The following is a 24,821-nucleotide window of genomic DNA, read 5'->3' on the forward strand; positions in this document are numbered from 1 at the left end:
TAGAATAATTTCCAGTGTTCGTTTAATTTTTATGTAATTTATAAGTTTTCAAGCTTTAATGTGTAAATTAAATACCACACAAAGGTCTTGATATAACTGATGTCTTTGTTCCGATATATGAGAGAGAGAGAGAGAGAGAGTAAGGACTGAATACCAACAACGTAACAGATGCATATAAAAATAATCGAGAGGGGTAATCGTTAAAGAATTATTTGTTGGGAAAACAATTAGATCAGGAAACAAAGAATAATAAAAAGCCTGACAGAAAATAGAAATTATAAACAGAGGGTAAAGACTTGCGAATTGCAGGATGCAATATTAACGAGAGAGAGAGAGAGAGAGAGAGAGAGAGAGAGAGAGAGAGAGAGAGAGAGAGAGAGAGAGAGAGAAAGTTGGCATTAACAAAGAATGGACATAAAACGAAAAATGAAGCGTGAAGGAACTTAAAAGAACTAAAATCAATATTACGTCATTCACAAACAGGGAAATGAATGTTTCATAAAGTGGAAAATAGAGAGCGCATACCTTCACCAGCGTAAAAAGAATTATTATTTGACAATGAAACAGCTTACCCTTCAGGTCCATGATATAACACAGTTGTACTATCACGCCGCTGCAGCAACAATTTACATAAAAATCAATAATTCATAAAAAGTATTGCAACGAAGAAAATTGGGAATTTTTTTTAACTACCTCTATTCATCTTTAAAAAAAATCAGTCTGGATCTTAAAACTGCCTCAGTATTCGTCTCAAAAACATATTTAAAAAACAGTCTGGAAATTTGAATATAAATGTGTCAAAAACTTTCGAGATATCTTGTTGAGATTACAGGCAAGCATACAAACACACATGAATACCTAATCTAAGTCCTTCATTCGTAAGCAGATGTAACTAAATACTACTAAAAATCCTTCCAGATACAACTACATACTACACCTTCTAAATAATATTTACCGGCAATGCTTCTCAGCTTAGGCCAGCTTAAACACCCAACATTACAGCATATGCAGTGGAGGCAGCATTCCCAAAACAGCCATGCTGTTAATCGGTCATAACCAAGTTAAGCGATGCTCGTAAGTTAGTCTGAAATAGTATTGCGCCACCTGAGGCCGTACCTTGTGGGTGGGTTGTTGGGGGGAGGGGCGGGGACGACGACCTGCTGGGGTGGGGAGGATCATGGACGGGGGAGGGTTGGGGGAGGCGGTCTGGATTACAACGGCGAGAGAACAGAAAGGGTGTAATTAATTTTAACGATTATTCTTTTGGATAAACATATTATTACAGCAACATCTTGCTATTGAGAACTGTATCATCATCGTTGTCATGAATAATAATAATACTTATTACGATTAACATTAAAATAGTATTTTCACCACAGTTAGAATTAATGAGGTAAACCCTGCATACAAGTTTCAGTTCTCTACAAGCATACGTACTCACTCCACATAAACAAACAGGCATCTATATATATATATATATATATATATATATATATATATATATATATATATATATATATATATATATATATGTGTGTGTGTGTGTGTGTGTGTGTGTGTGTGTGTGTGTGTGTGTTACGTATGTACGTATGTATGTATGTATATATTATGTATGTATATATTAAAGCCAGTATATTTCCCTATCCTTGACTGCTCTTCACAATACTTATCCTTAACTCTCGATGACTGCAAATTTCTTGCATTCTATTTCAGAAAATTTCTCGCCACTCAAATCAAAACATTAACTATTCATATCTCGGCACATACGGACATCTATAATGCTTCCTGGACTGCTTGATATCCTTAATTTAAGATTAAGACGTAGATGTCGTCGTCAGTAGCGCTGGGTAGCAAGATGGTGGAGACAGAATATTTTTTGCTACTGAGAAATTAACGGTACGCGCCGAGTTTCATTAACAAGAACTTCGTCCTTTATTTAATAAGAAGTTTCATTTCTTTGGTAAAAGGACCTCGCCCCTTCATTAACCCCTCATCAGCCTTCCTTAATTAGTAGGAACTCAGACTTTTAGTCGACGAGAACTTCCCTATGCTAAAGTTTCAGGAGTTCCGTTAAGTCCTGGAGGCATCTGAGACGAAACGCTGACTGAAAGATCTCATTTTCTGCTACCTACAACGTGTCGATCGTTTAAAAGTATTTTTGAGGTTTCTGTAAAAGAAAACTGTTGTGCCGGCTTTGTCTGTCAGTCCGCACTTTATTCTGTTCGCACTTTTTCTGTCCGCCCTCAGATCTTAAAAACTACTGAGGCTAGAGGGCTTTTAATTGGTATGTTAATCTTCCACCCTCCAATCATCAAACATACCAAATTGCGCCCTCTAGCCTCAGTAGTTTTTATTTCATTTAAGGTTAAAATTAGCCATAATCGTGCTTCCGGCAACGATTTAGGATAGGCCACTACCGGACCGTGGTTAAGTTTCATGGGCCGAGGTTCTTACAGCATTATAAACGAGGCCACCGAAAGATAGATCTATTTTCAGGGCTTTGATTCTACGCTGTAGCGGTTGTACAGAAAACTCGATTGCGCCGAAGAAATTTCGGCGCATTTTTTACTGGTTTTGTTCACAATTCTATCAAGCTTTAAACAAAGTGCCTGTGGAACTATCGATATCCCTCAAACATCAAATCCGGTATTTGACAACTAAACACAACAATAACTGTGTGAGGAAAACCCCCATAAATAAAAATATTCACTTACTATAAAAAAAAAATATTAACCACCATTCTCAAAAATATTGACAACTAAAAAGCTAACCAATAAATGAAAAATTCCTGTCTCCACCATTAGCTTTTTAACGCAACAATAACCCTGTAGGAAAAACGCCTATAAATAAAAAAATATTCACTTACAACAAAAATATATTAACCACCATTATCAGTGTACCTGAACTGCTGCCTCGCTTTTCCCATGAAATTATTTCGAAATCTTTACCGTAAATGGCAAAATCACGTCCCTAACAGTCGTTTCATTGACATAAAATTCTTACTGCTATTTTCACGTGGTAGGCTGATAGATACGAGTACCTATCGTCGCATCAACGAGAGTCAATATGAATTAAGAGAGCGTTGAGGGATACAAAAAAAAAAAAAAAGAGGTTTAGTGCGCTTTAATTTTTGACTGCTCCTCGTCACTAAGACGCATCAGGCATAAACACAAAACAAGGGAATTATTCTCTCCCTCTCTCACGTCGAAGGTGACGACAGCGAATGAGGAATTTCACGTCTGAAAGGATGAGAATAAAACTACCACGCATCTCTCGTCCAAAGATAGACGAAAACATGAAACCACAACTAGAAGCGAAAAGCTTTCTGTCATAATCCGGCCTAGGCTTGATTCCTAAATAACCTGACTTTCGTTCCGAGGACAGTCTCTCTCTCTCTCTCTCTCTCTCTCTCTCTCTCTCTCTCTCTCTCTCCTAAAACTCAGGACGTAACAACAGAATACTGTATCTTTTCCCAGACAACCTTTGGAACAGCTCTCTCTCTCTCTTTCTCTTAAAACTCAGGAAGCAACAGTGGAATACGATATCTTTTCCCAGTCAACCTTTGAAACACCTCTCTCTCTCTCTCTCTCTCTCTCTCTCTCTCTCTCTCTCTCTCTCTCTCATTAATGCAATTAAACCCAACTTCTTTGATATGTGGTAAACAGCCGGTTGTAGTTATTAGCAACTATTTCTTTTTTCATTTTTGAAATTATAATGCGTAATTACGTTGACCTATTTTTGTCTTTCCGGTTCTTTATAATTAAGGCCTGTGCTTCGTAACTCTGGTCAAATTAGATTAGTCCAGTTCCCCCAATTATGATAACTTTTCCTCCAATAAAAAAACCTGATTAGTTCGACTAGGTTAAAAAAAAAACACACACACACACATCCAAATATTCCTCTAAAACAGGAAGGTAATTTACAGTATAAGTTTACATAACGAGTTGCTAGGAAAAAGTGAAAGTTAAGACATATAATATATTAAGACATATATATATATATATATATATATATATATATATATATATATATATATATATATATATATATATATATATATATATATATATAATCTCATTTAAAGCTCATTTAAAAGGGCTGCACCAGAAAATAACAAAATACCTGTTTACTGCCTCAACTGGTAAATGAGGACTGAGCCCCTGTACACGAAACTTCCACATCAACAGCTTTGTACACAAAAGCTCACCAGCAGGGAATCGTCCTCTTGATCTCTACACAAACACTGCCATCTACTAAGCACGTTCTCAATCTTCGTTTCCTCTTTCCTAAAAAAAAAACAATCTTCGTTTCCTCTTTCCTCAAAAAAAAAAAAACAAAGTTATACGCATTTTCACAAGCCTATCATCCTTAATTCTTCCCCCATGACCCAACCACTTACCTAAAAATTATTCCTATCCATTGTTTCGATTTTGGTAAACTTTTCACCACAAAAATATCTGTTTCTCTACATTTCTGACCTGAGCACAAAATTCAGTGAACAGCTTCCGTCTTTGTTCTTTCATTCCGTCAGCATTCGTTACAGTTACCCATAAATACTATACAATTCACGTAGCAAAATGAAACGAAATATATAACAGCTCTGGTAAAAATCCCTGAGACAGGCTAGGGGGAGGTCACAACGAGGCCTGAATACCCCTAAATGGACTGACTGTTTTCGACCTGACTAATCGTTTTATATGTATATCATATTCTAAATGGATTCCGTGTTTTAAAATGCATCAAAGGCAGTACTTTTGGACACATATTTGTTTTAACGTAATAAATCAAGTCACAAATGGCCCTACGCTTTATAAATAGCGCTGCATGGTGCTGCCGCCGGAGTTATATATAGTTCTTTTTTGTGGTGTTGTACACGCATTTCGTTTTAACAGATAATGAGCTGGCAAATTAAATTAAGCTGGAAATATGACGAAATGTATTTCCAATCAAGTCTAGCCTAGAGCATGTATACAGTATATATGTATATATATATATATATATATATATATATATATATATATATATATATATATATATATACATATATATATACACATAAGAATATATATAAATGTATAATATATATAATACATATATATATATATACATACATATATATATATATATATATATATATATATATATATATATATATATATATATATATAATGCATATGAAATACAAGCTTTCAACACTTCAACTCTCTACCGATATATAAATACCGAGGTTCAATGACAAGGGTAGCTTTCAAGGCCAAATCAAGAGGATAAGTCGATATCTTGACAAAGAGCAAAATTCCATTTTCCTTTTGTCTTTTCGCTGCAGTGGTAAACCATTCGTGAACACCACGAAGAAGGGGAGAGAGAGAGAGAGAGAGAGAGAGAGAGAGAGAGAGAGAAGAGAGAGAGAGAGAGAATGAATATATATATATATATATATATATATATATATATATATATATATATATGTTGTATTTTTTTAATAAATATCGATTTACTTCCACCAAAACAAAGTTGCTCTAATACTGTATGTATCAGGAAATTCTAAGAGTCTAGTTAAGTCCCCTACTAAACTGACTATCCTACACTTGATAACTCTAGTTAAGACTTGATTCTTTCAGATGGAAATCATGAAGAAGAGTATCAGTAAATGCAAAAAATTAATTACATAACTTCTAGTTACAATAACAAATGAATGTTCAAAGGCTAAATTTTCCCAAAGACACTTGAATATGATTTCCAGTAAAGATGTATTTACAATATGAACTCATTTCGACAACTGTTTCTCAGTCAGCTGCAGACTACCCACTGGAGAAGTACTCCTTTTATGACAGAAGGTGTTAGCTTCAGAGATTACAACTACGTTTTCAGAATGAGGATGCCGAGTAAATTTTACTTTTCGTAGTAACACTCAAACATTTAAGGCAAGCATTTCAAACGATAGGCTGAGAGAGAGAGAGAGAGAGAGAGAGAGAGAGAGAGAGAGCAATCATGCTTACGTCAGAAAAATACACTGTTATCTAACTAGGCTACGATGCACGAGACCCATATTCCCTGGACCCAAGGCCCACAAATCCAGAGCTTCAATTCCCTAAAGGTCAGAACCTTCCGAAGGCGAGAAAGGAACCCATATACACAACAGACAATAAATACACACAAATATCTCTCAATCAAACAACACGTGAAACCCCAGGCTCCACTAAGAATCAAAAGGAAACGAAAATAAAAACAGGGCCGATACAATAAAACACGAGCAAATATCATCCAATCAAACTAGCCGAGCTCTTGGTAAAATTGGACGTAGGAAGAAAAGAGAGACTTTAAGAAACAATTTCTCCTCAAAAGTTCCTGGAAAAGGGTCGTTTGAACCTCCTGATATTCCCCGAGTGCAAATGAACGCGTCATCAAAGCGCATAAAAGAACGCGCGCGTGACACATTTCTTTCTTTCTTTTTTTCAAGGCAGCAGCATTTACATGTCAAGACCCCAGGCGCTATCATTCAAGAAAGGAATATTTTGGTTAGAAAACTGGGAGATGCAGAAGAGACAATGTGACCTTGATTATTCAATGACAAATCGTAGGTCGATGGACTTGACTGCTTCTTATTGTAACCATAAAAGTAAACATATATAAACTTAATTTACAGCCTTATTTTCGTAACTACATGTCGATTGACATGACAGTTTCGTCATGACTTAGGAACTTGTATTATTCCAGTTATACTTCCGAAGCCAAATAAACAACGGTTTGCTAGAACTGCTGTTGTAATAGTTACGAAAATATGGCTGTAAATTAAGTTTATATATGTTTACTATGTATTACAATAGAGGCAGTCAAGTCCATCGACCCATTGTCACTATCAGGTCACATTGTCTCTTCTGCATCTCCCCAGTTTTCTAACAATGAAATATTACTGAATGACTGTGCTAAAAAACAAAAAGAAAAGAAAAGAAAGAAAGAAGAAAGAAAAAGAAATGTCATGCGCGTTCTTTTATGCGCTTTCATGATGCGTTCATTTGCACTCAGGGGAATATCAGGAGGTTCAACCCGTTTCAAGAACTTTGAGTAAGTTTGTTTCAAAGTCTCTCTTTTCTTCGTAAACGTCCAATTTTCAAAAAGCTTCTGTTTGATTGGATGATAACTCGTCTTTTGTATCGATCCTGTTTCGTTTTCACTGATTCTTAGTGGAAGCCTGATTTCACGTGTTTTTGATTGATAGATGTTTGTGTGTATTGTTTGTTAATGTATATGGGTTCCTTTCCTGACCTTCAGGAGATTCTGACTTTTAGGAATTGAAGCTCATTTGTGGGCCTTTGGGTCAGGGAATATGGGTCTCGTGCATCGTACCCTAGTTAGATAACAGTTTATTTTTCTGACGGAATTGAAAAATACTGACACAAAACTTTTATCTTTACTTGAACTGAAGGAATATGTGATTATCAGTAAGACTACACAAATATGTGATATAACAATCAGGTCATTGTTAGTGTAATCATGACTCACAGGATTAAAAAAAATGTAATAATAAGATTATTATCAATTCGTCAAATGTGAATTAGTGACAAAATTATATCTCTCACACACAATATATATATTATTATATATACATATATATATATATATATATATATATATATATATATATATATATATATATATATATAATATAGTATTAATAATATATATATATATATATATATATATATATATATATATATATATATATATATATATATATATATATATATATATATATATATTTATACTATTCTCAATAGTATGCTTTTCTACACAACCTTCACTATAATGAAGTGCCTAAGGCAAACAGAAAATAAACAGCCACCATTAAAACAGACCTCATCACAAGGAGTACACAAACCAAACTATCTTAATTAAGGGAATTAGAGCAGGAACGACCCAATCAACTGCGTCGCCTACACCCCAACATTTCTTTCCTTCAACCCCACCTGTTGTCTGCCTTCATCACTTCCACCTACTGAGATGAGGTTCCCCCCCACCGCCCCAACACACAAACGCTTATGAGGGAAGGTTGCAATTGCCCAACCCAATTAACTGTTGCGTCATCTGCTCTCCCCAAACCTTTAATTAAAGACTTATAATTTCGGTGTCACCTGTCACATTGGGGGAGAGAAGAATGAAGAGATAAAAAAAATATGTGGAAGGGGGCGAGAATTCCGAATTACAGGGCCTGGGCCCGAAGGCTTCTAAACACTTAATGACTTTTAATGAGTTCATTCCGAAATAATTTCGCCGGTGCATTGTCTGACTAATTACGAACCCACAAAGTCTCGCTAACACTATTTAATAGTTGAAGTCTGTGGAGTCTCGATTGCGCATGAGTCCAATTTCCACTTTGCAAGATGATGATGCCACTGTCGTTTTTCTATCTTTTAGATGAAATGGCATCATTCTCTCTCTCTCTCTCTCTCTCTCTCTCTCTCTCTCTCTCTCTCTCTCTCTTTACAGAGGAAGACGTCAAGACAGGTGTTGCCCGCTGCTTGTGAAGCAACAGAGACGAGACAGAAGTGATTTCTTCCAAGGACAAAGCGAAAGATATTTTCGTTTCTTAATTGGTTTTCTCGCTTCCCTTAAATTGCGATCTGATGTTTCCAGATAGCAAACAAAAGTTGTGGGGGGAGAATCTGTAAACATCAATGGGTGGGAAATTCTGAGAAAAATTGGTAGATTTTCTTGCTCTGTCTCTCGTATGTCTTCTTGACGTATGTCTGTTACGTTTATATTTATAGTTAAAGGTACTATGCTAATTTAAAAAAAAAAATACATTTCATTTTAAAAACCTGATGATACAATAAATATCATAAGAAACATTATATTTATCTTATTCTTATCTTATTCTTATAAGCAATCTTGTCAATCATCTTAAGTGTTAATCTGCTACTAGATGTACAATAAATACAGAAAAAGTAAATTCCCCGTAAAACAACGGTTCAGTTACAGCGTCTTTTTATGAATAATACACTGATAAACAACTGATAAACATATAACGGAAAATTCTTACCTTGAACAAAATAACCCCATATAAATATTTAAATTAGAGACAAGGAGTAAAGAAATGAAAAAAAAACTTGGTCATTCATAATGAAAATTAATTAACTACATCAGCTATTTTGGAACTGGCGACAAATATCCGCAACCGATATCATTGCAACCAATAGCGTGTGTCGACCAATGTGGGCAACCAATCACGATGAACTCTCTGACGTCAGCTGGTGGATGTTTACCGCCAGCTCGTAAAAACAGACTATTTTTAAGATTTCTTTGACATAGTATATTTCTCTGTAACGATACGTGAGCAGGAGATATGTTCAAAGTCACAAGAAAAATCCGAAATTCTTGAACAAATCCTCAGGACTTCTTGTCATCGGGAGGTCCATGTCTAAGTGAACAATTACAGAGGACTGAACTGAATATTTTGACTTTTGAGCGTTCGCTTATATGACGATCTTGTTTTGACCTTACAGCGAATAATAAAAAGGAAACTTAGACTTAAAAGGGAAAGTTCATGTATTCTAAGACATACATACACACACCCACACACACACACACACACACACAAACACCCACGCACACACAGTTCATATGATTCTTCCAAATTAGTAACAAAAAAGGCTCCTACCATAATAAGAGTAGAATATTGGTCACAACAATAAACCAACGAATAAAAAAACAAATAAATACATAGACATACAAATAAATAATTGGATCACAACTACTGTTTATAACACACTTGACAATGGTATACAATTAAACTTGTTCTCTCTTTCTTCATCTCTCCCCCTGGCAAAATCCATTCTCTCTCTCTCTCTCTCTCTCTCTCTCTCTCTCTCTCTATTTTCAAAAGTGGATCAAGACTAGAGGCAAGTAATTATAGGCCTGAGTGTCTAGAATTACATATTATGAAAGTGTATGAAAGGGTAATGAAGAAAAATATAATGAAACATTTAATGAAAAATAGTTTGTTTAATATAAGACAACATGGTTTTGTACCCAGAAAAAGTACACAAACCTAACTGTTAGTCCACCATGAAAACATGATTAACGAAAAAGATACAGATGTGGTTTACCTAGACTTTGCAAAAGTTTTGACAAGGTAGACCATAATATATTAGCGAAAAAAATTAGAAAACATAATATTGTGGACAAAGTAGGAATGTGGATAAAAGAATTTTTGCAAAACCGAAAACAGATAGTGACTGCAAATGATGAGAAATCGGATGAAGCTAAGGTAATATCCGGTGTTCCACAAGGTACGATGTTAGCTGCATTGCTGTTTGTTATTATGATTGCAAACATAGACAGCAATGTTAAGGACTCGGTAATGAGAAGTTTCGCCGATGACACAAGAATAAGTAGAGAAATTACTTGTGATGAAGATAGGAACTCGCTACAAAGAGACCTAAACAAAATATGTGAATGGGCAGAGGTAAATAGGATGGTATTTAATTCTGATAACGAACACATGATTATGCTTTATAAAACGTATGTACGTAGTCCACTTGAATATTGTAATATGATATGGTACCCACACTACCAAAAGGATATTGCACAAATAGAGAGCGTACAAAGGTCCTTTACAGTTAGAATAGAAGAAGTTAAGGACCTTGACTACTGGGAAAGACTACAATTCTTAAATTTATATAGTCTTGAAAGGAGAAGAGAACGCTACATGATAATCCAGGCATGGAAACAGATAGAAGGAATTACCGAAAACACCATGGAGCTAAAAATATCAGAAAGAGCAAGCAGAGGTAGATTAATAGTGCCCAAAACTATACCAGGAAAACTAAAGAAAGCACACAGGACATTAATCCACTACGCACCAGCATCGATAATGCAGCGCCTATTCAATGCATTACCAGCTCATCTGAGGAACATATCAGGAGCGAGCGTAGATGTGTTTAAGAATAAGCTCGACAAATAGCTAAGCTGCATCCCAGACCATCCAAAATTGGAAGATGCAAAATATAACGGAAAATTCATTAGCAATTCTGTGGTAGATATCAGAGGTGCCTCACACTGAGGGACCTGGGGCAACCCGAACGAACTGTAAGGTCTGGTAACACCATTCCCTCTCTCTCTCTCTCTCTCTCTCTCTCTCTCTCTCTCTCTAACGTCTCATACCAAACGGTATACCAGAAATTAATGGTCTACTGCTGTTGTTTTCGTCCATTTTACCGACGATATCGCGATGTTAATGTTATTACAATTTCTCAGATGGCAACGGGAATCGATTGCATTTCCGCTCTGCAGTTGCAATAACCTTCTTTTTCTGACGTAATTGAAGTTGCTTGCTTGCACAGACCGCAATACTCACTAAATACGCCGTCTGGTTATTTACACTTTCTTTTTATGACCAATTGCATGAAAAAAACTACGCGATTAACTTTTCTTTACTGGCAATGCCACGTCCCAATCCACCGTTATGTTTCTAATAAGGGAATGCTGTACTGGTATTTCCTGGCAGAAAGATATTTAGTGTTACAGATACTTTATTTAATTCCTTCACTTTGGCGTCTCTATTAATATGTCACATAAATATTTTTCACTTTGGCGGTTCTGTTAAATGTTATAAGAATATTATTTCACTTTGGCGGTTCTGCAACAATCTTATAAGAATATTTTTAAGACTTTGGCGGTTCTGTTACAATGTTACATAAATATTTTTCACTTTGGCGGTTTTGTTAAAACGTTATATAAATATTATTTCACTTTGGCCGTTCTGCTACAGTGTTATATAAATATTTTTAAGACTTTTACATTAACAATCTACCAATTTATATGAAAATTTACTAAATGTTATGGTTTTCTTTTAGTCTAAGAGGTGGCAAAAATCATATACATTCACTCTGCAATTCTAAGTGCATTGGTAGCGAAAACTGATACAAAACTAAGTGTCTTGTGTCTACAAACGTCTTGTTTTCACAATTCCTCATATCATTTATTATTATTATTATTATTATTATTATTATTATTATTATTATTATTATTATTATTATTATTATTATTATTATTATTACTGCCATTTTGTTCTCCATTGTGAATGCTAGCACATGTCGGGACCTTTGTTTATTTTAGAAAATTAAATCCTCCCAGTTGTGTTTTTCTTTTCCTGACGGCGATTTCCTGTTTAATCTGTGGTCATTAAAAAAATAAATTGCTCTCAGTTCATAAATATCCTGCTGTTCGCTTTATCTTATTTTCTCGGCAATCTTTTCACCTTAATCTTCTTTCCCCTTTAAGCAATGAGGTTCAGTAGCTATACTGTGAAGGGAGTCTACCTCCCTTTTGTTATCCATGAATCCTAATTTCAAGTAATTTATTCAGAAGTTTATAATTAAATCCAAAATACGAGAGAGAGAGAGAGAGAGAGAGAGAGAGAGAGAGAGAGAGAGAGAGAGAGATAAAGGATGTAGATACAAAATGTGAATGGGGACAAACTGAGCAAAATAATAGAAGAGAGATGCAAGGTGAGAGGAAAAGAGGAGATACAAACTGATTGAGAGAAAGAAAGGGTTGGAGGAGGGGGTAGAGGGACTTTGACCGGAAAACTGAAACAAGACGGGTAGCTCATCCAGCCTGAATTAAGGCTGCATAAAAAAAAAGAAAAAGAAAAGAAAGGCCAAGTAAAGAGATGGGAAATGCAAAAGCAATAATAGCTGGGGGTGCCATTAGCTGGCACTGGCACAACAACTGATATCTTCTATAAATCTGGGAGTGCCTCGACTTCTGCAGGCAGTTCGCGAGACGGATCACTTCGATTCGACGGATATCTCCAGAGAGAGAGAGAGAGAGAGAGAGAGAGAGAGAGAGAGAGAGAGAGAGAGAGAGAGAGAGAGAGAGAGAGATTTTGGAGGAGAGCAGTCGAATCATTAAATGAAAATGGCCCGAATTTTTGTCGATTAGGAGAGAAATACGAGATACGGTTTCGAATTTGTCATCCGTTAATGACGTTAGGCAAACTGTAATTTCTGACGAAGAATATGACAAAAATATCATGTAAAGTGGAGTCATGAGTTGAATGTTATTAATAGATTAATAAGAACTGAATGTAATAAGTAAAAAAAAAAAATCAGAAATGCAACGCCGTATGTTAAATGAATTAATATCTTTTAATTGAGAGAGAGAGAGAGAGAGAGAGAGAGAGAGAGAGAGAGAGAGAGAGAGAGAGAGAAGAGAGAGAGAATTTTCCCCTCTCATTACGATTTTTTCTTTCGTAAAAATAAAAACATGAAAAATAAGATAAATTTTTTTAAGCCAACTGTGGAAATTTAAATTCCTTATGCCATCAAATATTAGAATAAATAAATAGATAAATAAATAAATAAATAAATAAATAGATAAATAATGTATAATAACATTATACATTATTTGAATTACCAAACACTCATCAAAACGGTATCACACGAGCACGAAGTAAACACACGACCAAGAACATGAACACATGAGCACGAACAAAAACACAAGCGCACGAACATAAACACACGAACTAAACATAAGCACGAACTAAACACGCGACCACACGAAAACGAACATAAACACACGAAACATAAACACAAGCACACGAACTAAGCACACGAGCATGAATATAAACTCGTGACCACACGAACACGAACTAAGCACACGAGCATGAACATAAACTCGTGACCACACGAACACGAACATGGACACAAGAGCACAAACATAAACACACGAACACCACAATAGCGCGAACTAAACACACAAGCACGAACATAAACACAAGCGCACGAACATTAACACACGACCAAAAACATGAGCACAAGAGCACGAACATTAACACACGACCAAGAACATGAACACAAGAGCACGAACACAAACACACGAACACAAACATAAACACCAGAGCACGAACTAAACGTCAGAGCACGAACTAAACACATGACCACACGAACACGAACATAAACACAAGCACACGAACTAAGCGCACGAGCACGAACATAAACACATGACCACACGAACATGAACACAAGAGCACAAACATAAACACACGATCACGAACATAAACACAATAGCGCGAACTAAACACACAAGCACGAACATAAACACAAACGCACGAACATTAACACACGACCAAAAACATGAACACAAGAGCACGAGCATTAACACACGACCAAAAACATGAACTTAAGAGCACGAACACAAACACGCAAACACGAACATAAACACCAGAGCACGAACTAAACACCAGAACACGAACTAAACACACAAGCACGAACATAAACACACGACCACGAACATGACCACACACGAGCTCGAACATAGACACACGACCACGATTTTGCACACACGAACACGAACATGTGGAGCGTGATCTTAGTCACCCATATTGGGTAACTGGTGCAAACGCATTGCGGCGAGATTGCAAGAAGTTGCAAGAAAATCTGTTCTTGTGAAAACGCCTTTTCGAGCATCAACTGCAAGAAAACATGTTCGTGGAACACCTTTGCATGTCACAACCAGTCATTTTGTAACAATCAAAGACTTCTGAGTGCAATATGCAAGTTGTAATTGGCTATGATTCAAAGTCATTAAATGTAATCATGAACTCCCTGGCGATACCCTTGAAAGTTTAGGCTATTGGAACGCTTCATCTAAGTATAGGTTATTTTTTGGACTGTGATGATTCGCAAGAATTTTAAAATTTGTATATACATGGCCCTTTCCTCTGCAAAAATTTATTCTAATCCTTCATAAACCTAGATGTTGTAACGCCAGTTTTAGTCACCATAAATCAACCAATCAATCATTCTGATCCCTTTTGCTAATGAAAAATTATCGTGCAACGAAAGGATACGTAAACATATACAAAACAAGAAGCAAAAGAGACGAACAACAGATAACAGAAAGAGAGCGTTTTACAGTCGCAAAACTTACAAAGAGTATTTATAGGGGTAAATCTCGTTACACAGAATTTATTAATAAATGATTAATGCAAGAAAACTGCACAGGCAATTCTAGGCAACGGACCCTTCAAACAGGTGCTGCCATAAAGCCCCTATAACAGGCAATACCTCGACTGTTGCTTCACATACATCCCGAAGGGAATAACAATAACTTAAGCAGGAGATACAGGAGTTACAGGAAATGTACCTACAGGGAAGTGAATGGATTTACCCCCCTGTAAAATTTACTGCTGCCCTGTCAGGGTGAGGAAAAATTCAAGAGTGATAAATCCTTAAAACGAACAATTCCTGGAGGTAATCACTGCCTTCATTAAGGCACGCTTGGTGGGGAAAGGGTTTGAATGCACTGGATGTTCTAAAAATGTACAATTATCGTCTTGAATTTATTTCTTGAATTAGTATTCAAGACGTACCTTCAGCGTGGCTTGTCTTATGTGTATTTATATATGTCAATAAAGCATTGTTCCAAAAAAGGTGAAATTAAGAATGAAAACCCTTAGTTAAATGTTTCTAAGGGGTAATCACTGCCTTCATTACGGCACGCTTGGTGGGAAAGGGTACTGACTGAATTGGATGTTCAAAAAATGAAAAATTTTTGTCTTTAATTAGTATTTAAAATATATCTTCAGTGTGACTCGTCTTCCATATATGCACGTGTGTGAATACAGCATTGACCCAAAAATGTGAAATTAAGAACGAAAAACCTTAGTTCAATGTTTCCAAGGCCTCACACACCTTTGCAGAATCCTTTACAGCAACACTTATGAAGTCCCGTGATATACTTAATCACACTATTGTAATTCTGGGCCTCATTGAAAACTACTGAGAGTCTCACCGGACACCCAAGTTCTGTCACAAGTTTAGGTACTGGACATGCAACCCTGTGTGTCAAGTGTCCGGCAATTACTGGTGGTCACCCATCCAAGCAGTGACCAGACACAATGTTGCTTGAGTGATCGAAGGACAAGCGTGTACCGAAAATAGTTATTTATAACGTTCTGACTGGCATTCAGATCACATCTTCTGCTAGACTTAAAACTGGCAGGAAAGTAAAAAAAAAAATATTCTGACACTTTTTACAAATTTACTTATACCCGGCACAAATTTCTGCGCATTTTGAATAACAACACCGTTGTTCTCAAAGTTTCCATTTCCATCTTGCTACTATTTATTCACAAAATACTTCCAAGTATCACACGCCTTGCACCTTCCTCTTCTGCTGTTCCTGAACCTTTTCTTTACTTCTTCCTTAGAAATGATTAACACCCACGAAAAAAATAAAGTACTTCTGTCTAAAGTAAAAAAAATATTCCTTCATAGAAGTGACATAAAATGCCTGAAAAACGAATAAAAAAAGATAGCGTGTCTTACAGCAGCATACAAGCATAAAAAAGCAAAAGTACGAATTATATGAAAAAAAAAGTTAACAATACCTAGGTGAACAATTAAAAAAAAAAAAAGTATACCATCCCCCTACAGCACTAACATTCCGCGCAGAATTTCAAACATTACCAGTTTCAACAAACCGAACATGATAAAGTGTTCATTTCGAATTCAAATGAAGCGGCTACGTGCTTCATTTGAAAATCTTTGGAATTTAGACTTGGAACTAATTCTGGTGACACATTTTGCTTCACAAACGCAAACTGGGTTCGGTTCGAGGTTTCAGCAGCCCGTGTCCATGATTTTACTTCCTATCCTTTGGTTTCCAGGATACTCAAAGTAACAGACAAGGTTAAAACAAAATAAGGAATGCTTTTAATTGTTACTCAAAGGATCTACGAATTGGGATTAGAATACAGAATTTAGGCCAAAGACCAAGGGCTGGAACCTATGAGGTCATTCAGCGCTGAAAGTAAAATTGACAGTAAGAAGGTTTGAAAGGTGTAACAGGAGGGAAACCTCGCAGCTGCGCTATGAAACTACTGTTAGAGAGGATGGAAAGTCAGATGGAAGAAAGAAAATACGAGAGGAAATACAGAAAAGGGAATGAAAGAGGTTGCAGCCACGGGAACGCTGCAAAGAATCTTAATGCCTACAGTGCACCACGTGACGGTACTACGCCCCCCCCCCTACGGGGCAAAGGATCTAGGATTTCTTATAGCTAAAGGTATTTCTTTCAAGTCATAATCCCCAAAAAAGAGGTCGCAAGACATATACCGAAGATACTTTCATCTTTTTTATTACAACGTCGAGAAAATGCTTACAAGAAACAGATAATTAAGGCGAATGTCAGAATATAATTTACAGTTCTATCTCTTCTACAGTCAAACTTTTATAGTGAAAATCTACAATCCAGTCCTTATAATGAAAATTAATTCTCACGATATACAAGTCAACTATGATGATTTCTTTTCCTAACTGTTTCGCAAAATATTCCTTCACAATACAACTACTGACATTACTTGTTCAAATCTTAAATCTACAGGATCATTTCAGAGGCTTAGTAATAATTTCTCTCGTAACTTCATAGAATGGAGTTAAGAGAACAGATAATAGTTGGCACACTGACTGCCGTATTGAAATTTGATTTTTTTGTTTTTGTCGCTAACAATGAAATTCGAGGATTAAATCTCATTCGTAACGTTCAAGCATTTGGTTGACAAAAAAAATAACCTAGAGGAAAAATTTATAAAAGGAAAATTGATAACTCACACGCACACACACACACACACACATACATACACACACACACATATATATATATATATATATATATATATATATATATATATATATATATATATATATATGTGTGTGTGTGTGTGTGTGTGTGTATTTATCTATATGTACATACATACATAAATAAATATATCATACATATATATATATATATATATATATATATATATATATATATATATATATATATATATATATATATATATATATATATATGTGTGTGTATACATATATTCACGTGTAACCTATATACGCGAATCTCTACAAAAACGTCAGCGTAACCGTTTCATAATCTTTGCAATAAAATAAATTTACGACATCCGCATCAAGAGGAAACGAAAAACTCTTCGTCTCATTTGTCCAACAAGAAGTGTCCCCGAGTCACATTGTGGAAGAGACGGCGAACGAGAGAAAAAGAGTAAACAGGAAAGCAGGAGAACCTGGAAGCCACATTGTCCGTTCCCACAAGAAGAGACCATTGCCACTCCATTCTGTCCGCTTTAAAGCAACGCGGATTTATTTCTCTTTTTTTTTAATTTCCTCTTTTTGTTGGGATCTGACTTACTGTCTGAAATGCCTTCTGGGAACGAGGATTTATGTGTCGATAGATGGATCCGTGAATGGTCTCTAGGGCAATACCCCCAGGCGCTTCAACATTTACACCTTTATTTGCGCGGGCGCGCGCTGTTGTTTGTTTTGCTTGTTTCCTTGTCATTTTTTTGCGTAGACTAATATACAAATGTTTGCGTGTTTGTTGAGACATCTGGGAGACGGTATGCAAGAACTGACAAAGGATGAAGTACAGTATTTACGCCCAATGTCCAAATTCACGAGCCAACAAGGGAATCATTTTGTTCATACGGCGAAAATCTATTACCAAATCTATTGCCTTTTATTCCCAATAAAATATAATAGAACAGAATATAGAATTTACTCCAAAGGCCAAGCGCTGGGACCTACGAGGTCATTCAGCGCTGAAACGGAAATTGACAATAATAAGGTCTGAAAGGTGTAACAGGAAGAGAATCTCGCAGTTTGTACTATGAATCAGTTATTAGGGGAGGGTGCCTCTTATCCACAGAGTTCTGTTCCTCCTCTGAACATTCCATCTCGTTGCCGTCATTTCCTTTCGCCTCTCTCTCTATTTCCCTACGTCTCTGTCTATTTCCTTTCGCCTCTCTCTATTTCCCTTTGTCTCTGCCTATCTCCTTTCGCCTCTGTCTATTTCCATTCGACTCTGTCTATTTCCCTTTGCCTCAGTGTATTTCCCGTCGTATCTGTCTATATCCCTTCGTCTATGTCTATTTCCCCTCGTCTCTGTCCATTTCCCTTCGTCTCTGTCCATTTCCCATCGTCTCTGTCCATTTCCCATCGTCTCTGTCCATTTCCCATCGTCTCTGTCCATTTCCCATCGTCGCTGTCCATTTCCCTTCCTCTCTGTCCATTTCCCATCGTCTCTGTCCATTTCCCATCGTCTCTGTCCATTTCCCATCGTCTCTGTCCATTTCCCATCGTCTCTGTCCATTTCCCTTCCTCTCTGTCCATTTCCCATCGTCTCTGTCCGTTTCCCATCGCCTCTGTTCATATCCCTTCGTCTCTGTCCATTTCCCATCGTCGCTGTCCATTTCTATTCGTCTCTGTCCATTTCCCTTCGTCTCTGTCCATTTCTATTCGTCTCTGTCCGTTTCCCTTCGCCTCTGTCCATATCCCTTCGTCTCTGTCTATTTCCCTTCGTCTCAGTCTCTTTCCCATCGCCTCTGTCTATTTCCCTTCGTCTCTGTCTATTTCCCTTCGTCTCAATCTATTTTCCTTGGTTTCTGTCTATTTCCCTTCGTCTCTGTCCATTTCTCTTCGTCTCTGTCCATTTCTCTTCGCCTCTGTTCCATTTCCCTTCGTCTCTGTCTATTTCCCTTAGTCTCAGTCTATTTCCCTTGGTTTCTGTCTATTTCCCTTCGTCTCTGTCCATTTCCCTTCGTCTCAGTCTATTTCCCTTCGTCTCTATATCCCATCGTCTCTGTTCATTTCCCTTCGTTTCTGTCCATTTCACCTCGTCTCCGTCTATTTCCCTTTGTCTCAGTCTATTTTCCTTTGTCTCTGTCTATTTCCCTTTGTCTCAGTCTATTTTCCTTCGTCTCTATTTCCCTTCGTCTCTGTCTATTTCGCCTCGTCCCTGTCCATTTCCCTTGGTCTCTGTCTATTTCCTTTCGCCTCTGCCAATTTCCCTTCATCCCTGTATATTTCCCTTCGCCTCTGTCTATTTCCCTTCGCCTCAGTCTATTACCCTTCGCCTCTGTCTATTTCCATTCGTCTTTGCCTATTTCATTTTGCCTCTGTCTATTTCCCTTCGTCTCTGTCTATCTCCCTTCGTCTCTGTCTATTTACCTTCGTCTCTGTCTATATTCCACCTTCTTTTCAATCCTCAGCCTTCCCCTTCCTTGACTCCTGAGACACTTGACCAACATCTATCGTGAAATTTTACCCTTCCTCGTCCTTTATCACTTACTTTCATGTTCACAAAGAGAAATCTTGAGACAACAATAATTATTAAGAAAAAGAGAATGAGGAAGAGAAAAAGAGCTTAAAGAAGATATGAGCAATTATCAACTGTGTCATTCTCTGTTATGAAATACGATGAAAACGCAAAATGAAACTTCCTCTTTTAGCCAAGTTCATATTTTATCCAAAAGGTTAAATCGCTAGTCAGGAAAAACATAACACTTTGCGGTTAGCATTCATTTGAAAAAAACATACAGTTACTAGTATTTTGTCCAGTCGAGCTGGGGTAAGCACGATGCCTTCTTTTTGAAGGACTTTGATTTGACGTTGGGGTAGGCCGTAGCCTCAATCGGCTGCCCTGCCTGACATCGCTCAGTCCCCAGTAACGAATGTGTACATGTATCGTACCAAATCCCCAGCTCCCTTTCTCCCAGCAGCGAGGAGAACTGGGCGGTTAGGTCGACAGTTCAAGACGTGTGAGGTGTCTGTTATGTTTTTAGAAGTTGTTGGAGTGGCTTTGTTTATGTGTGTATTAGTCTGTAACACCCATTTGCTTAGAGCAAACCTATCCGTTGATTACATACGTAATCCCGGAGTGTCTACATGGATAGCAAAGTGTCCGCCTCTCTGACCGGTCGGCTGCGGATTTGAACCCGCACCACAGACCTCTATGAAGTCTAGAGCTGCTGCTCTACCGACCGAGCCATCAGAGGCTTTATATATATATATATATATATATATATATATATATATATATATATATATATATATATATATATATATATATAATATATATATATATATATATATATATATATATATGTATATATATATATATATATATATATATATATATATATATATATATATATGTATATATATATATATGTATATATATATATATATATATATATATATATATATATATATATATATATATATATATATATATATATATATATATATATATATATATATATATATATATACGTATACACACACACTCCCACACACACACACACATATATATATATATATATATATATATATATATATATATATATATATATATATATATATATATATATATATATATATATATATATATATATATATTAATTCAGGTACAATACATGTACATACGCTACCGGGGTCTAAGCGATGACAGGCAGGGCAGCCGATCGAGACTACGGTCTACCCCAAAGCCAAATCAAAGTCCTTCCAAGAAGGCATCGTGCTTACCCCATACAAATGGGAAAAAAGCACGTTAAAAGAAGAAGATTCTTAATTCAGGTTATAGGGACGATCGACATAATAACCTATATATAGCCCAGGACTGCAGAAAACAACAGAGGGAATATGGAAAGGAAGATGAGTGGGGTTTAACCGATAAGGAAGCGAAAGAGTCGAGCTTTTTAATATCCATTTTTAAATGGAAAGAAGCAAATACAACTCTCATTTTTCCTAAGTTTTCTCAGATTCACTGTCAGCTTACATTTTTAATATGTAAGCTAACAGTGAATCTGTCAGCTTGCATTTTTAATATGTAAGCTAACAGTGAATCTGTCGGCTTACATTTTTAATATGTAAGCTTACAGTGAATCTGAGAAAACTTAGGAAAAAGGAAAACCGTGTATGCTTTTTCCATTAAAAAAAACACTGAAGATGTTCTAATTCTGATTTCTAACAGTACAGATTTTTATACGCATTTTCCTTCCATCAATATCAGAAATTTTTTCTAAACATCTGTATTCCTAAGGGCTCAAAATTTAAAAGAGATGTCAAGTATGAGTAAAAAAATTTTTTTACCAAAGTAATGGAGTAGAAACTAACTTTACCATCAATATCAGATATTTTTCTAAACATCAGTAATCTTAAGAGCTAAAAATTTAAAGAAAGGTCAAATATAATTAAAAATATATTTTTAACTACGTGATGGAGTAGAAACTACCTTTCTCGAAACTCCAAATCCACCTTTTAGAAACAAGAAAACTAATCCTTAACTTAACATGAGAGCCAACTTCAAAGTATTTCTTGTAGGGCTTGACAAACTTCTGCGAATGAAACCACAACCCTTCTCTTACCCGCCCCTCCTCCCCAACCCCTTCCTTCCCTTAAAAAAAAAAAAAAAAAAAAATAGAGCCGATAACACCACCTCCCTACCACGGCAAAAATATAATAAAGGATCATGACAAAGAAATATAAGAAAAGGCTCGGGGAAAACTTCACACAAAACATATAATGATGTTTGTGACCTGTCACCCGGTAATCCAGGTACTTAGGCATAGCAGTCAAAACAATGACTGCACCTCGCCGTCAACACCGTTTGGTGACAAAACAATCTGGAAAAGAGTGGATAAACTCCCCGGTTCTAGGTGTTGTGAGTTTGACCTACTTCTGAACGTTCATCCTCTTTAAAACACGGAAAGAAAATTGTGAAACTGAAATCGAACATAAAGAAGAGAAAGCCACTTAGAAGAACAGCGAAGATGCAATGCATCACTATCCTAACGCAATTCTCCTTGTATTTTATAATTTACTTACGCTTTTATCTATCTATTTATCAATTTGTTAATTTGTTTTTTCTTTTCTAATAACTGATCTCTCAGTTAAGTATTTCCTGTTACCTTCTGTTAATTGTTCCAAATGTACACCATATTCTTTGGAAGTTTGAATTTCAAGTCAATGGCTCCTGCGGGCTTGTTCCATATGAATAGGGTTCATCTTCTAAATAATAATAATAATAATAATAATAATAATAATAATAATAATAATAATAATTCAGAGGAAAAACATACCACTACTTCAATAAGTGAAGGAAAACAGAAATTATAATGGAGAAAAGACAATATATGCCACATCAAAGATATTTTGTCGAATGCTTTACACTATCTTTTTGAGAGCGGAAGCATTAATTTTCCTGTCTAATAGGAACCACTATCGGGAAATCAGTTATTTCTTTTTTAGATGAGAAAATTGACGTTCCATGTTTTGAAAAGATAGTGTAAACAGATTACAGACAAATTAAAAAAATCAATCTGTATTTTTTCCAGATGCCTATAACAAGAACAACGAGTAAACACATTTAATTCAAACTCGAATCTAGAGATTTAAAAACCCATATTTAATTCGTACTCGAATCTGTGGATTTAAAAAGTAACAGATACCTAAAACAAGGACGGAGTAATATTCACGTTGAACATAACTTGGCAGAGTTCGCAAGTGCAGTCCTGATTAATTTGGTCTCTCCAATGCTTCCACTTCCACAAATTTCCATTCATTTCCTGCCTCCAGCCTTACAGTTATCATGAAAGTGCACCCGAGTCTTCCAAGCGGAATTCTCGCGGTACTATTCCCCTCGCTTCGGTGCTAACATCATATCCGGGTAATCTACATCCCTCCATTATTGCAGCTATGAATGAAACTTGCGAAATTTGCCTTATGGTGTCATTTTCACTCTATCCTGCCTCCAGTAAGTTTAAAAATCTTCTAGCAACTGATATGATCGACTCCTTAGCAAAAGTGAAAAATAAAATAATGAAGGAAATCATAATTACCAACTCCAAAAGCTACTGGAAATTTCTGAGACTTCTGTCGGCGACAAGTACATTAACACGTAAATTTTTCAATTTCAAGAGTACTGTACAATCAACCTTTGAAGGTCGTTGTTTGCTTTCCTTGCCATAAACTTTATAATTACTATTCTTAGCCATTTACTCTCCTCAGTTTCTACAATTATCATTTATGCTATTATCTTTGTTAACGACTAGTTCGTCAGGCTATACTCAAATTTAATTATCTTTATTTTTTTCAGAAGATCTGCGTCGGGAAACAAGATAGTCAAACTGAAACATCCAAAGAAAATCATGATCAGAAATGCTTTCTGGAATGAGCAGGCGGCGGACTTTAGCTTAAATTCGGCCCTTCAGTATTCAACGCAGTTCCAAAGGAAACCGCGTACATTCCCAGTTGAAACTGCAGGAAGTCAGACTCGCCTCCACAAAAAAACTGACGAAAATTCAAAAGCCCCAAAAGCAGCATTTCCGCCTCTTTGGAAATCCATTTAAGTTCAAGGGCAACAAGGTTTCATTCACCGCGATTTCGACATGAAGGCACTCGGCAACTGCCATTTTCAAACCATTTTGGAATTGTTGCAATAGCAAGAGCAATATCACTCTGGACACGAATTTCGACTTTCCTTGGCATTTGGTGGAAGTTTCGCCAGAAGACGTATGTGGAAGTCAATCTCGAAAGATTCAATGCTGGAATGTTTTACACATACTACACACAGAAAAATACACATACAGGAGATGGTTTGCTTTACAGTTCACGCAAACTCACACATAAAACTAAACGCGGATATATGCACAGATGCTGTGTTCCTTAACTATTCAAGAACATATATATATATATATATATATATATATATATATATATATATATATATATATATATATATTTCTATATATATATATATATATATATATATATATATATATATATATATATATATATATATCACTTATCAAGACACAACAAATACAGTATCTGTATGCATGCCTGCACATCCATACACATAATCACTACAATGATATCGACATCAATTAACATTCAAACCATTTCATTTCGAAAAACTACCGCGATTATTACAACAATATTATTACTGGGAATCCACTCCAT

The 24,821-nt window shown here is 36.1% G+C and overlaps 1 protein-coding gene across 1 annotated transcript; it reads right to left on the minus strand.

Annotated features, from left to right (window-relative positions):
* Nucleotides 1-18,846: 18,846 nt before the first annotated feature.
* On the minus strand, nucleotides 18,847-19,257 carry LOC136833038 (octapeptide-repeat protein T2-like). The gene has a single exon (XM_067094685.1). The coding sequence runs from the start codon at nucleotides 19,255-19,257 to the stop codon at nucleotides 18,847-18,849; it is 411 nt and encodes a 136-aa protein (XP_066950786.1).
* Nucleotides 19,258-24,821: the final 5,564 nt, after the last annotated feature.

The sequence above is a fragment of the Macrobrachium rosenbergii genome, chromosome 51, assembly GCF_040412425.1.
Source record: "Macrobrachium rosenbergii isolate ZJJX-2024 chromosome 51, ASM4041242v1, whole genome shotgun sequence".
In the NCBI taxonomy this organism is placed as follows: Eukaryota; Metazoa; Arthropoda; class Malacostraca; order Decapoda; family Palaemonidae; genus Macrobrachium; species Macrobrachium rosenbergii.

Coding starts and splice junctions, on each gene's coding strand:
- LOC136833038 (XM_067094685.1), bottom strand. CDS start 19,257: ATGGGAAATGGACAGAGACGAAGGGATATGAACAGAGGCGATGGGAAA.